Source organism: Chaetura pelagica, unplaced genomic scaffold (genome assembly GCF_000747805.2).
Source record: "Chaetura pelagica isolate M959 unplaced genomic scaffold, ChaPel_1.0 scaffold914, whole genome shotgun sequence".
Classification (NCBI taxonomy): Eukaryota; Metazoa; Chordata; class Aves; order Apodiformes; family Apodidae; genus Chaetura; species Chaetura pelagica.
Genome location: NW_009953061.1, coordinates 374,339 through 388,095, shown reverse-complemented (window position 1 = coordinate 388,095; position 13,757 = coordinate 374,339). Strand labels below are relative to the sequence as shown.

The 13,757-nt window shown below is 52.7% G+C and overlaps 1 protein-coding gene across 1 annotated transcript; it reads left to right on the top strand.

Annotated features, from left to right (window-relative positions):
• The first annotated feature begins 908 nt into the window (after window positions 1-908).
• ABHD6 (abhydrolase domain containing 6) lies at window positions 909-9,772 on the top strand. The gene is made up of 8 exons (XM_009996666.1): window positions 909-1,071; window positions 4,092-4,248; window positions 4,627-4,740; window positions 4,961-5,093; window positions 7,282-7,439; window positions 8,285-8,339; window positions 8,778-8,878; window positions 9,596-9,772. Exons 1-8 carry the CDS (start codon window positions 953-955, stop codon window positions 9,770-9,772), a joined length of 1,014 nt encoding a protein of 337 aa, XP_009994968.1. The 5' UTR covers window positions 909-952.
• The last annotated feature ends 3,985 nt before the right edge of the window (window positions 9,773-13,757 follow it).

The following is a 13,757-nucleotide window of genomic DNA, read 5'->3' as shown; positions in this document are numbered from 1 at the left end:
TTTTATAAGTGTGTGACAAAAGGGCTAGTGCCAAGGAGAGGGTGAGGCATAAGTTGGTTATCAGGGGGAATTAGAGGAGATGTGTGTGTGTGACAGGGTTTAATCGCTTCATGACAAAAATATATCCCAGCTGCCTGCGGTGGGGTGAGTTAAGGGGCGAGCGTGGGTTGCACGAAAACTCACCCTTGCACCCTGTGCTCTTCACCTGCTGCCCCTGAGATTTGTCTGAAGGATGCACAGGGAGCCAGAATAGGGACCTGTGGTCAACAGCAAGTGCAAAATGTCTGTGGGGCAGGAGGCAGGATGTGGGGGCGGGGATGAGTGTCTGTTAAGGGCTCATCTCCAAAGAGCACTCGACCAGGTTGTTTCCTTCAATTCCCGAGACCATTAATAGGCTCTGCTCCCTTGATTAAGTTGGTGCCTGTGTGGAGCAGTAATGAGAGCCGGGCTCAAGGCATCAATTCTAGGTCAGCGGTTGTGTGCTGGGGATTTGGGATTGGGCAGGGGGAGGGGAGATGGAGCCAGACTCCTGCCTCCAAAAAGCAACGTGTACCCTGTGTTAAGGCAGCCCTGCCTGCACCCATCGGAGTGGGGCTGTGCTTCCCCCATCTGCAAAGTGCCCCAAGTGACGCCTTGCACCCCACAGCCTGGGATGTGGTCTCGTGGTCTGTGCCAGTTAAGGCAGGCTCATTGCCCATTTGAGATGTGCTCTCCTGAGATGATAACGTTGCAATAATTAGACCATTAAGGAGCCAGAAGAGCTAATAGAGTTTTAAAACTGAAAGAGACTTCATTGCCTTCCTGAGAGGCATATTTTTTCTCTCCCAGAATCACTTTCCTCTCTCCCTGGCAGCAGAGATCTCATTTAGTGTCAACTTGTCATTGCTTTTGGTGTTTAACCTCTGGTTCCTCCCTAAATGCAGGCAGGTGAGGCCAGGTGGTGAAGAGCAGGATGGACCCAGATGTGCTGAACATGTTTGTCATTGCTGGTGGCACCCTGGCCATCCCCATCCTGGCCTTTGTGGCCTCCTTCCTCCTCTGGCCCTCAGCGCTCATCCGCATCTACTACTGGTGAGTTCGTTAGCCTGGTTGCTCTCATTTTAGTGCAGGGGTGGAACTGCTGCTGGTCCTCCTCAGGTCCCTTCACGCTGGCAAACATGCAGGTGCACCCAGAGCCCACAGGCAGCAGGGCAGCACGGACATAGTGTTCCTTCCTATTATGGTGACAGGAACAGGTGAGGTGGGGTTTCCATGAGCATTCCAGTTGGGTGGAGTTTTAAGCATCTCTGGGAGAAAAAAAAACCCAACAAACAACAAAAGGCATTTTCATACTTTTTTTTGCTGCTGGGGCTTATGTCTATTGGGGCAGTCTCAGCTGTGCTATGAAATGTCTCCAAACATTTTTGGGTTGTTTCCCCCAGGATGGGACTGCAGCTGGGAAAAGCATTGCTGTGGCTGCCTGGCAGCCCTGGCAGGCTGGTGACCTTCTGCCTTGTCAGTGCAGCTGTTGCCATGGGTGTCCTCAGCTCTGCCACCGCTCCTCTAGCTCACCAGCTCCTGCCTGGTTCACAGCCTGCTCAGCAGGCAGGGACTTTTCTCTTACTAGTCGTTAGGGACAAGGCTTTTCTAATTCTCCTCCTCTCTTCTGAGCTAAAGCATCAGAGAAGATGGAGTGATGCTTTTCCTTACCCACTTGTATCTCATCCTTTCTGGTACCAGGGGGCAGGATGTAGTCATCCTTCAGTCCTTGTCTGTCCCTGGAAATCAGTGATAACGATGCTGTTGGCTTTCTTGCCTGGGGTTATTGCAGGGAAAGCTGGAATAACACTTCCATCAGAACCCAGGGCAGCAGCAGGCAGCATAGCAGGCTGCTCTCCCATGCTGCTGGCAGATGGTGGGCCCTGCCAGTCTGTTCACGGGATGTTTCCTAATCAAAGTGACCTTCCATGAGAGGAGGACATTAGCCCACCCTGGCACTTGGACTCAGCAGTGTTTCTAATGGCTCATTTATTAGAAAACTTCATCACAGCATCTGGGGGCTGAGAAAGAAGGGAGGATGGGATGAAAACCCCTGCAACTGGATGGGCACGGCAGAGAATTTCTTGCTGTTGTGCGTTGTATGGGGACCTGTGAGGCCAAACATCACTCTGCAACAGAGAGCAGGCAGTGTGACAGCCTCCTGCTCTGGGGACACCAGGGTTGCTGCCTGAGGACAGGTCCAGACTGTTCTGGGTTTGTCAGTCAAAGGTGATTTTAAATTCCTTTGGAAATGCAAACAGCTGGTGGAAGCTAGGGAGGACCTGATGGGCTCAGGTTCAGAGGAGGATTGCCATGCTGGCACAGAGTAAGTGTGGTTGGGATGGAGCCTTCTGAGGGCCATGGGCAAGGGTGGCGGGACAGGACGAGGCAGGCACAGGGGACTGATGCTGGGAGCTTCGAGGAGCTGGGTTGAGAGGGAGGCAGAGAAGACCCTGCTGCCTTGTCTTTTGGGGCTGCATATTAGAGGCTCAGTAAAAATGCACCGTGGGTAGGTCAATCTATGTTCGGCTGAGGGAGGGAGCATGTGAGTCGAAATCTGCAGGGCTGTTTGCTTTTGAAGGCTAAGTGCCCCCATCTCTCTTCCAGCATTTCTGATAACACTGGCATCCTGCAGGAGTAGCTATAACACTGTGTGTTTCATGGGCACCTCTTTTCTTAGGGACAACAAGCCAGAACAGCGGGTTTGCCCTTTGCTCTCCCCTTCCTATTTGCTTCTGAGTTGGCTTTTTTTGGGATGAAACCGTTGTGTTTCCCCATCAGCAGAGGAGGCAGGAGAGGGGGCAGGCAACATGCCATTCTGCACACCCCTTTCAGCCCCATGTGGTTCCAGCTCCATGGCACTAGCCCTGGGAGGTCCCCAAGGATGCTTCTCTCTTCTCCCACCCCTCGCTGCCCCCTCCTCCTCCTCACGGCCATTCTACATGTCCTCAGCTGGCACAGCCAAGGGTCATGCTGGGCCCTCGTTGCTGATGGCCCTGCTCCCTGCCCTGCTGCTAATGCTGGGTGTGACATCCAGGGCTGCCCCAGTGACCCCAGCCCCAGCACCCACTGCTCTGCCTGCTCTGCTGCCAGAGGTTTATCAGTTTAGCCACTGCCACTAAGCGTGTTAACACTTTGCAGGGGATCAGTTCAGCTTTACACAGCTTATTTTGCCTTCTGCTGAATTGATCCATCAGGATCAGTTGCTAAAAATGTTACCATCTTGCCCATCAGTAGTTTATACCAGTGCCTTTGAGGCAAGGACTCTTAAGACACTTATTCAGGGAGAAATTCGCGTCTCCTTGTAGGACCAGCACAGAGCCGAGATACTGCTTAAGTCCCACTAACTCATCCAAAAAGGGATTATGCTAAAAGAGGATTGCACTGTGCATAAGCTTTGAGTGGGCAGAATGCTAGGACAGCCTCCCAGTTTGGTGACCTTGCTCTTGTGCCTCAAATAAATTCTGATAGCGCATATAAAAGTATTTGCCTGTATCTTGACCATCAGGAGTAGCCTGGTAGTTTGTCCTAACAAGAGTTATATCTGAGCAGAGAAAGAGAGCCTGCTCCTCCATCTTGGGCTGGACATGTACATCATGTGTCCAAAGTGTCACTGATAATCTCTGCCCAGGTCCCCTCTGGCCAGCAGTTTCACTGCATCCTCTCTGAGCAGGCTGTGGGTGTACACAGGAACTGTCTGCCTTCAGAGGCACGATCCAGGTATCCCTGGGGTTAGCTCAGTATCTTCTGGGGTGTTTGACTCTGTGTAAGGATGGTCCTCTCCAGTCCTTTGCATGTGTATAAATACATTTTTAAAGGTTGTCTAGTTGGTATATATGACCTGTGTTTCCGTGGTGCTTCTGGTGATGGGGTTGGTTTGGCTGGGATCTGATGTGCTTGTCAATGGGGTGATGTTCTCCCAGTTAGTTCCATAACAGCACCAGTGTGAGCCCAGCCTAACGGAGCTTATCAAACTAGCAAATCTGCAGCTGAGTTTGGACTTGTCACCTGACATATTGCAACTGGGCCCTGGTCTTTTGTCACTCACTGGTCTTGTTTCTCCTTGCCTCCAGGTACTGGCGCAGAACCTTGGGTATGCAGGTTAGATATGCAACCTACGATGACTATCAGTTTTGTTACTCGTACAGAGGGAGACCTGGATACCGACCATCCATCCTGATGTTACATGGGTTCTCAGCCCACAAAGACATGTGGCTGTCCATAGTCAAGGTGGGGCTCCACTTCTGTCATGTTGCTACTTAGTGAGAGTGGATGGTCCTGGGCTTGGGGCCGGTGTGGGGCCCCAATGGTTACATGCACAGGATGTGATGTAATGTGCTAGAAACACCCTCCTTAGCTCCGTGCTTATTGCTTACTGGATCCCTTTTCTATGCTCTATGAGATGCAGAGCTGCAGGGGAGGAGCAGTACTTACCTGTCTCTGCCAAGCCTTGGCCGTGGTTTCTCATCATGTCATCCTTGGCACGAGCTGACTTATTCTCGTGCACAAGTAACCAGAGGCTGCTAGGAAAAGAGCACCCCCCTGCTCCCATCCCAGGGCTCCACAGCAGTTCCCTGCTCCATAACCACCTCTGGTTTGTTTCTGCAGTTCCTGCCAAAGAACCTGCACTTGGTGTGTGTTGACATGCCCGGCCACGAGGGCACAACCCGCTCAGCCTTGGATGATTACTCCATTAGTGGGCAAGCAAAGAGAATACACCAGGTAAAGCCCCAGCACTGCCTCTGCAGAGAGATGCAGGAACGTGAGGGATGTGGGGGCATGGGGGATGCAAAGCCCCGTGAGCCCTGCCTCATGCAGCCCCACTCCCTCCCTTCTCAAACAGCCAGAGCCAGAAACTTCAAGCTTTTGAATTTAATTTCTCTAATGACCTCACGCCTTTGCTGCTTCTCCCCTAACAATACTCCCTCTGCTCCCCTGCCAGTTTGTGGAGTGCATCAAGCTGAACAGAAGGCCCTTTCATCTGGTTGGCACTTCCATGGGGGGAAATGTGGCTGGTGTCTATGCTGCTCAGTACCCAGAAGACATTTGCAGCCTGACCCTCATCTGTCCTGCAGGTGGGCAATGCGGGGGAGGTGAGACAGGGAGGGGGCAAGTGGGAGCCAGTGCAAAAGCCCAGAGCAGTGCTGGAGGCAAAACAGGCTTTTAGTGCAAAGCATTGTGAAATAGTTTGTGTGTACAGTCTGAAAATCTGGTGGGGCACTGGAGGAAATTACAGCCATGTCTTGACTTATCTCCAGGGCTTTCATTAGAGCTGGGACTAGGGCAAAAGGAACAAGTTCCTGGAAGAAAATGTGTTTTCCCTTTGAATGGCAAGTTCAGCCTCTTGGTTCTGGAGGGAGAACCTAGGCAGCAACAGGAAAAGCCTCCCTAATTTATGCTCTTGGGAGCCTTGGTGTGCTGGAAGGCTGGGGCTTTGGGAGCTGGAGAGCTCCCTCCCATGTTTGGGTGCTCTAAGTGGGAAGAGGGCTCTAGGGACAGGTGCAGGTCAGCAGGGTGTCCTTGTGCCCATGCTGCACCCCTCCATCCCCACCATCCCCTGCATCCCCACCACTCCTTGGCTGGGGGGCTCGGGGAAGCCTGGCCATTACATGCTGCAGGAGACATGGGCAGGATTGGCAGGGAGCTGCTCTGCTGGGGAGGGCTTTGCTGCATCCCAATTGTTATGGCAGCTCCTTCCCCCTCCCACACAAGGAAAACGGCTCCCAGGTAAGAAATAAGTAAGGAAACAAAGAAACGTTACCTAGCTACCAGGCTCTGGGGGAGGTATGGCTCCCACTCCTCTCTGGGAGGAGTTTTGGCTGAATCTCCTTGTGTTTCTGGATGTGAAACCTTGGTAGGGGTGGGGGAGCTACAGACAGGTTTTGGATTAAGCTGCCAGCTGAACAGAAGGCCCTTTCATCTGGTTGGCACTTCCATGGGGGGAAATGTGGCTGGTGTCTATGCTGCTCAGTACCCAGAAGACATTTGCAGCCTGACCCTCATCTGTCCTGCAGGTGGGCAATGCGGGGGAGGTGAGACAGGGAGGGGGCAAGTGGGAGCCAGTGCAAAAGCCCAGAGCAGTGCTGGAGGCAAAACAGGCTTTTAGTGCAAAGCATTGTGAAATAGTTTGTGTGTACAGTCTGAAAATCTGGTGGGGCACTGGAGGAAATTACAGCCATGTCTTGACTTATCTCCAGGGCTTTCATTAGAGCTGGGACTAGGGCAAAAGGAACAAGTTCCTGGAAGAAAATGTGTTTTCCCTTTGAATGGCAAGTTCAGCCTCTTGGTTCTGGAGGGAGAACCTAGGCAGCAACAGGAAAAGCCTCCCTAATTTATGCTCTTGGGAGCCTTGGTGTGCTGGAAGGCTGGGGCTTTGGGAGCTGGAGAGCTCCCTCCCATGTTTGGGTGCTCTAAGTGGGAAGAGGGCTCTAGGGACAGGTGCAGGTCAGCAGGGTGTCCTTGTGCCCATGCTGCACCCCTCCATCCCCACCATCCCCTGCATCCCCACCACTCCTTGGCTGGGGGGCTCGGGGAAGCCTGGCCATTACATGCTGCAGGAGACATGGGCAGGATTGGCAGGGAGCTGCTCTGCTGGGGAGGGCTTTGCTGCATCCCAATTGTTATGGCAGCTCCTTCCCCCTCCCACACAAGGAAAACGGCTCCCAGGTAAGAAATAAGTAAGGAAACAAAGAAACGTTACCTAGCTACCAGGCTCTGGGGGCGGTATGGCTCCCACTCCTCTCTGGGAGGAGTTTTGGCTGAATCTCCTTGTGTTTCTGGATGTGAAACCTTGGTAGGGGTGGGGGAGCTACAGACAGGTTTTGGATTAAGCTGCCAGAGGATTTTCCCTGCAGTGGTGCATGCAGATGGGCTTCTGAAATTTTCTGTCCAACCTTGTGTTGTGGCAGGCTGGACACAGCCGTTAGTATTTGCATCCATTGGGCACCTTAAAGTAAGTGCTATAGTTTTGCCAAAGTATTAATGAACATCTGCAGGGAATGCAACTTGTGTCATGTCAGCCCAAGGCTTGGTGGTTGCAAGCCCTGAAGTAGGAGGGAGGCTGAGCTAACTCTGGGTGCATATCGAGGTTGCTGATTTTTTTTCTTCCACACCCCTTTTTGTTTGTTTGTTGTTTTTTGATTATTTTTTTTTAAATGAGTAAGCAGGCAGGAGGCCAGAGGCAGGGATGAGGGAAGTCGGTACAGTGGGCTGGTGGAGGTCTCAACTGGGTTTTAGCTTGTGCCCCCTTCTTATTCGACCCAGGCCTGCCAAGTACCACTGACAGCAAGTTCATTAAGCAGCTTCGGGAGCTGCAAGAGTCCAACTCCATCGACAGGATCCCGTTAATTCCCTCGACACCTGAGGAGATGGCAGATATGCTGAAGCTTTGCTCCTACGTTCGCTTCAAAGTGCCACAGCAGGTGAGGAGCTGGGGCTGGCTGTGGTGGCTGGAAAAGGGGATTTTGGAGGTGGGGAGTGAGTTTCCTTCTCCCAGGGAGCCTGCATAGTGGCAGCTGAGGTGATGCCAGAGCAGAGCTGGCACTGCCACCCCCCTGTCACCCAGGCAGGACACGCTAGCCCTTCTCCCAGCACATTTCCAGTAGTTTCTCATCAAACCCATTTTTTTCCCAGCTCCCTTTGTCAGTGTTTGCTGAAATTCCTCCTCCCCACAAGGTCTTTGGCAGCAGGCTGGGATGTCAAAGGGTTTTTTAGTAAATATGGCTGGCAGGAAGCATTGAATAACTGAGGCGGCTGTTGTCTGCCCTGGAGGGGGATTGTTTTGCTGCTGTTCAAGCAAAAGCACTGGAAATGTTGATCGCCTCATTGCAAGCAAGAGGAACTTGGCAAGGGACTGGCTATTAAACTGATCTTCCTTAGGAAGTCTGGGATGAGTAGATTGGAGAGTTAAGAAAAAAAAAAGTAAGGTAATGCCAAGAACTTTTTGGTTTTTTGGCAAAAGAATAAAAGGAGGAAGAAAAGAACAGTTGTGGCTGAGGAGGCCTTCTGGCCACAGATAGCTGGCCTGGGGAAGAAATGCAGGTTTGCATCATCAAAGACAAAAACAGTTATTGCAGAAATACATGTTACTTAAGCACAGTTGCGACAGCCAGACGTGCTTAGGAAGGAGCTTGTGGTGGGACCAGGGTGCACAGGACTGGTAGGGCAAGCTTCTGGCTGTCTGCCATGCTCATGGGTGCTCTCAGGTGTGCTCAGCCCTGTATAGGGCACGTTTCCCCCCAGCAGCTCTCCTCTGCTCTCCCTGCAGATCCTCCAGGGCCTGGTCGATGTTCGTATCCCTCACAATGACTTTTATCGGAAATGTAAGTGTGTAGCAGCAGCTCCTCTCCCCAAGGTTTCTGGCCAGACCCCAAGGGCATGGGGACAGGATGTTGCTGGCCCTGTGTCCCCTCCTGCTGTCTGTCCCCTGTATCCTCCTGCTGCCTTTCTGAGGGCGGGAGGAGGCAATGTCGTTAACAGATTTGGGGGTACACCTTGGTTGCTGGTAGCAACCCACTGACACCTCCATGGGTGATGGGGTTGCCAGCTGTGTTAATTAGTACTAATATCTATGAGGAGATGGAGGATCTCTCTGCAGAGGGGCTTGGTGGCAAGGACACCACTCAGCCTTTGTTCTCTCCATCACCCCTGCCTGGGTTTCCCAGCGAGGGGACACTGGCAGGGCTGGCCTGCAGAGACCAGTAAGAAGGGAAGGCAAAGCATGCCCCTTGTAGGACTGACTCTCCTCTTAATCCCACTAGTGTTTTTAGAAATCGTGGATGAAAAGTCCAGACACTCTCTCCATGAGAACATGAGCAAGATCAAAGCGCCGACGCAGGTCATCTGGGGAAAGCAGGACCAGGTAGGAGGCCCCTCTTCTTCTCCCATGGGACTGTGTCTCTATCTCTGTCCATGTCCACCCGCCAGAGGACAGCGTGGGCTGTGCAGTTGAGCCCTGTGCCACTCTGTGGGGAGCTGGCACACGTGTCCCCATCTCCAGTGGGTCTGCACACGGGCTTGGCAGGGTGGTGGGTTGAAAGCTGCCAGCTAGAGTGGGGATAGAGGGAGCAGAGGGCAGAGCTGGGGAGAGTGAGGGGGCAGGTGGGGGGCAGGTGCGAGCAGTGTGGCAGGGCATGGGTTGGGAAGAGGAATAAAGTGCCAGCAAAGAGAGTTGTCCTGGCAACTGGGGAGAGATGTGCTCTTCATGGGCAGGTGGTGAGGCAAAGGCATGGAGCTCTGCAGGTAATGGAGTGGGGAGTGGAAGGGTGAAAGAGGCAAGCTGCAGGCATGCAGCAGGCTCTGTAAATGCAAAGGTGCAAGTGTTTGCTTGCAATGACCCCTTGCACTGAGCTGGCAGCCTGAAAACATCCAGGAGAGTTCTCTGTCACAAGCTGAGATGGCACCGTGCAGACTCCCTGTCCTGTCTCCAGGGATGGGGCTGGAATCACAATCCCCCTGTCTACATCCCTGCTCAGCATCTCACTTGGACTTGCAAAGGCACCTCCAATGGAGTTTCTATGGCGTGCAGCAAAACCCAGCTCTGCCCATGGAAGTGACTATTTCTTCCCTTGCCACCCAGGTCCTGGATGTTTCTGGCGCCAGCGTTTTAGCGAGCGCTATCCCGGACTGCCACGTGTACATCCTGGAGAACTGCGGGCACTCGGTGGTGGTGGAGCGGCCCCGCAAGACAGCCAACCTCATCCTGGAGTTCCTGGCGCTGCTGCACAGCATGGACAACAACAAGAAGCAGGCGTGAGCGTGGCGGGGAGCTGAGCACCCACGCAGGGTCTTTTAAATTGTAAAGTACTGCAGCTTTGATAAGTTCTCAGGGATCTTGTACGAATCAGGTGAATGTGCCAAAGTCCCTGAGGAAGGCAGAATCACTGATACCTAAACCTATAGCACCAACGGCACAGCGACATAGGGGTCATTGAGCAACCTCCATAGATACAGGAACGGAAGCAGAATCTCTCCCTTTTCTACTTAAATATCAAGTAGAAATGAGCTGAAATCACCCAGCACTAGCCATGCCGTGTGCTGAAGCTCCTTATGCAGCCACACACCCTGTCTGAGTTACTGGCACATAGTTGTTAATGGCATTTACCTAAACTGTGTAAGAAGCATAGGAAGGAGGAACCATCCTGGACTGAGACTTAAAATATTTCTACTACTTAGAGTCCTTTGCATTGCATGCTCCCGTGCTGTAAGAGAACCCCAGTGCCCCCGGCGTCTGCTCGAGTGCTCTTTGTGTAGCTCCTTAACCCATGATTTATGCAGAAAACCACAGAAAATGTCATGTGTGGAAGTCCAATGACTGTATGTGCAAAAAATGTTTACACTTTGAGTGGGTTTTTTTAAATCCCTGAACAGCTCCTGTGTACGTGTGATGCCTTAACACTGCCCGGGGCGTGAACACAGCGAGTGGGAACTCGGGGTGCAGAGAGCAGCTGTGTGAGCCAGAGGGATGGAAACTGCCCGGGGTGACTCGGTCCCTGAGCCCGACTCAGCAGCCAGGGTGTGAGTCAGCAAGCTGGGGCAAACTCTTGTCTCAGCTCCTCTATCCCATCGCGCTGCTGAGCGGGGTGATGTAAATAGCGACTTTCTTAATGAATTCCGTGAATTCTGCGAATACCGACTTCACCCAAAGCAGGCGTGGGGGGTGGGAGCAGGCTGGGTGTGGGGCTGGCACAGGGGCTGAGGGGGCTGAGGGCTCCAGGGCTCGGTGGGCAGCCGGGGGGACAGCTCTCCTGCCAGGTGCTGGGTGGTGCTGTGGGAAGGTGCCGTCTGCTTCTGCATCCTCTCCATGGTGATAACTCCTGACTGAGTGAAACTAGATACAGAAATGGGCAGTGCAGACAAGCAGGTGACATATGAGGATGGGTCCTGTTCCCCGCTGGGTGGGGTTCCTCACCACGTGTCCCAGGGGGAGAGGGCTGGTCCTGGTGTGGAGCTTGCATTGCATGCTCCCGTGCTGTAAGAGAACCCCAGTGCCCCCGGCGTCTGCTCGAGTGCTCTTTGTGTAGCTCCTTAACCCATGATTTATGCAGAAAACCACAGAAAATGTCATGTGTGGAAGTCCAATGACTGTATGTGCAAAAAATGTTTACACTTTGAGTGGGTTTTTTTAAATCCCTGAACAGCTCCTGTGTACGTGTGATGCCTTAACACTGCCCGGGGCGTGAACACAGTGAGTGGGAACTCGGGGTGCAGAGAGCAGCTGTGTGAGCCAGAGGGATGGAAACTGCCCGGGGTGACTCGGTCCCTGAGCCCGACTCAGCAGCCAGGGTGTGAGTCAGCAAGCTGGGGCAAACTCTTGTCTCAGCTCCTCTATCCCATCGCGCTGCTGAGCGGGGTGATGTAAATAGCGACTTTCTTAATGAATTCCGTGAATTCTGCGAATGCCGACTTCACCCAAAGCAGGCGTGGGGGGTGGGAGCAGGCTGGGTGTGGGGCTGGCACAGGGGCTGAGGGGGCTGAGGGCTCCAGGGCTCGGTGGGCAGCCGGGGGGACAGCTCTCCTGCCAGGTGCTGGGTGGTGCTGTGGGAAGGTGCCGTCTGCTTCTGCATCCTCTCCATGGTGATAACTCCTGACTGAGTGAAACTAGATACAGAAATGGGCAGTGCAGACAAGCAGGTGACATATGAGGATGGGTCCTGTTCCCCGCTGGGTGGGGTTCCTCACCACGTGTCCCAGGGGGAGAGGGCTGGTCCTGGTGTGGGGCAGGACCGGTGGCTGCTGGAGAGCAAGGCAGTGCGTGTCCTCTCAAAGGCAAAGCAGCCATCGTGTCCCAGCCACCCCCTGCCCTCCTCAGGGGTTGACACCAGGTGCTGCTGGAGTCCCCCCGAAGTACACACACTGGTGGTGCTGACAGCCATCTTCTCACCATCTTTCCAAGGTACCCTGTTCTGTACCTGTATCTGAAACTCCCCGTCAGCTTCTCTGCTCTTTTTAAGAGAAGAAACCTTGTTCTTTTAGAAAATTAGTAATTTGCTGTTGATTGCTTGGTTATTGTTTTTGCTGTGGGAGTTGATGTAAAATAAATAAATAAATGATTTGCCAATAGTTTTATGTGGTAAAAGCCAGAAAAAGTTGGTGGGTATCTATATGGTTTCTCATATGCCACAGATTGCTGTATTCAAATTATTTATATGGCTATTAAAACCTAGTGATTTAAGGACTACACTGTGCAATTATTGTTTGTTTCCTTTGAGAAAGAAGGGGGTTAGGGTCTGGGATGATGCATGGCACAGGGGACTTGCTCTTCTTCATCTTTTCTCCTCACATTTCTGGGAGATGCAGGTTTTGCCTTCAGGAATATTTGATAATGTCAAGAGAGATGCTGACGACCAGGAAGGCTCCAGTCTTGTCTGTTCAAAGGCAATATGAATTTTGGGTTTTTTTTCTTTCTATGAAGAGGTGGTAGTCCTAAACACTCAAGAAGTAAAATAACACCCTAAGGGGCAGGGGAGTTTTGTTTTAAACATCAAGATTTCTCTTAAAGCCTTGAAAGTGTCTTAAATTCCAATTTCAGCTGTTATTACAAACTGAATTTGTACAGTGTGCTAGGGATAGTGTTACATCAATATCCAGGCAGAAGTATGTGCATTTCTCCTTTCCCCAGGAAGCTATTGAGGCCTTGCAGCTGCTTTGTTTGACAGAGGAGCTGCAGAGAGGGCTGGGGATCATCCTCTTGGCACCTCATCCCCTGCCTGAGCCCTGCCAGGGCACTGCAGCCCCACTGCTATAGTAGGGCATGGCTTGAGGTGATGGTGGCTTCAGGAAACCTATTAATTACTGCAGTGCAGGGAGATGGGAGGGGGCTCAGGGCATCTGTATCACACATTGCAGCCTCTCATGGTTCAGTACTAAACATCCTTGGGTCTGTTTTGGGGGAGGGTGGGACTGGGTGCTGCCCCACAATCTTGCACCAGCTGCAGTCAAGGGAGCTGCTACTTGATCAGGCTGTGCCCATGCCCAGGCTGGCCCACTGACAGCAGCTGAGCCCACTGAGAAGAGGCAGGGATGGAAGGTGCCTGCACCTTGAAAAAACACCTGAAAGCACACCTGGTCACTACTCCCACTAATCCTCATTTCCTGCTGGGAGCCAGAAAAGTCCTGTGCTATGGAAGGGCTGCTTCCTTGGTAGTGAGTCCCCTGTGAGGCCTGGCCACCCTCCAGGTAAGGCTGTGTTCCTGGGCTGTGTGTGGGGCTTGGGAAGGGGCAGAGGCTCCTGCTCCTCCCAGTGGGGTTGGGTGTCATGTGGGCAGAGCTGGGGGAACCACAAGGAAATCACTGGATCCCAGTCCTGACAAGCCTGGGTGCTGGGAAGCTGTACACAGGCTGAGCATCCAGGCATGGCAGGAGGGAGGAGTTTGTTTTTTTGTTTCTTGCCTCATGTTTAAGTATTGCTTTTTTTGGTAACTATGTGAGTAAACTAGTTCTGTGCTGGACCTGGGTGGTGAGGTTCATGGAGGTAGAGGCTCAAGCAGGGAGTTGGCCCTTGGTTGTTCTATGTCTTGCTGAGGCTGATTCACTGTACCATGAAAAGGGGTTGCAAAACACAATGGGGCTGGTGGCTAATGAACCTAATGTTGGCTCTGAGCAAACTGTTTTGCTGCTGAGCATCCAGGTCTGTGGTGCTGCCTGTTGTCCTGCTCCTGGGATGTCAGTGGAGCAGAAGGGACAGAGCTGGTGGCAGCAGCTCCTGTGCACTGGGTGTGTGCCCACCAGCTGCTAAAGGG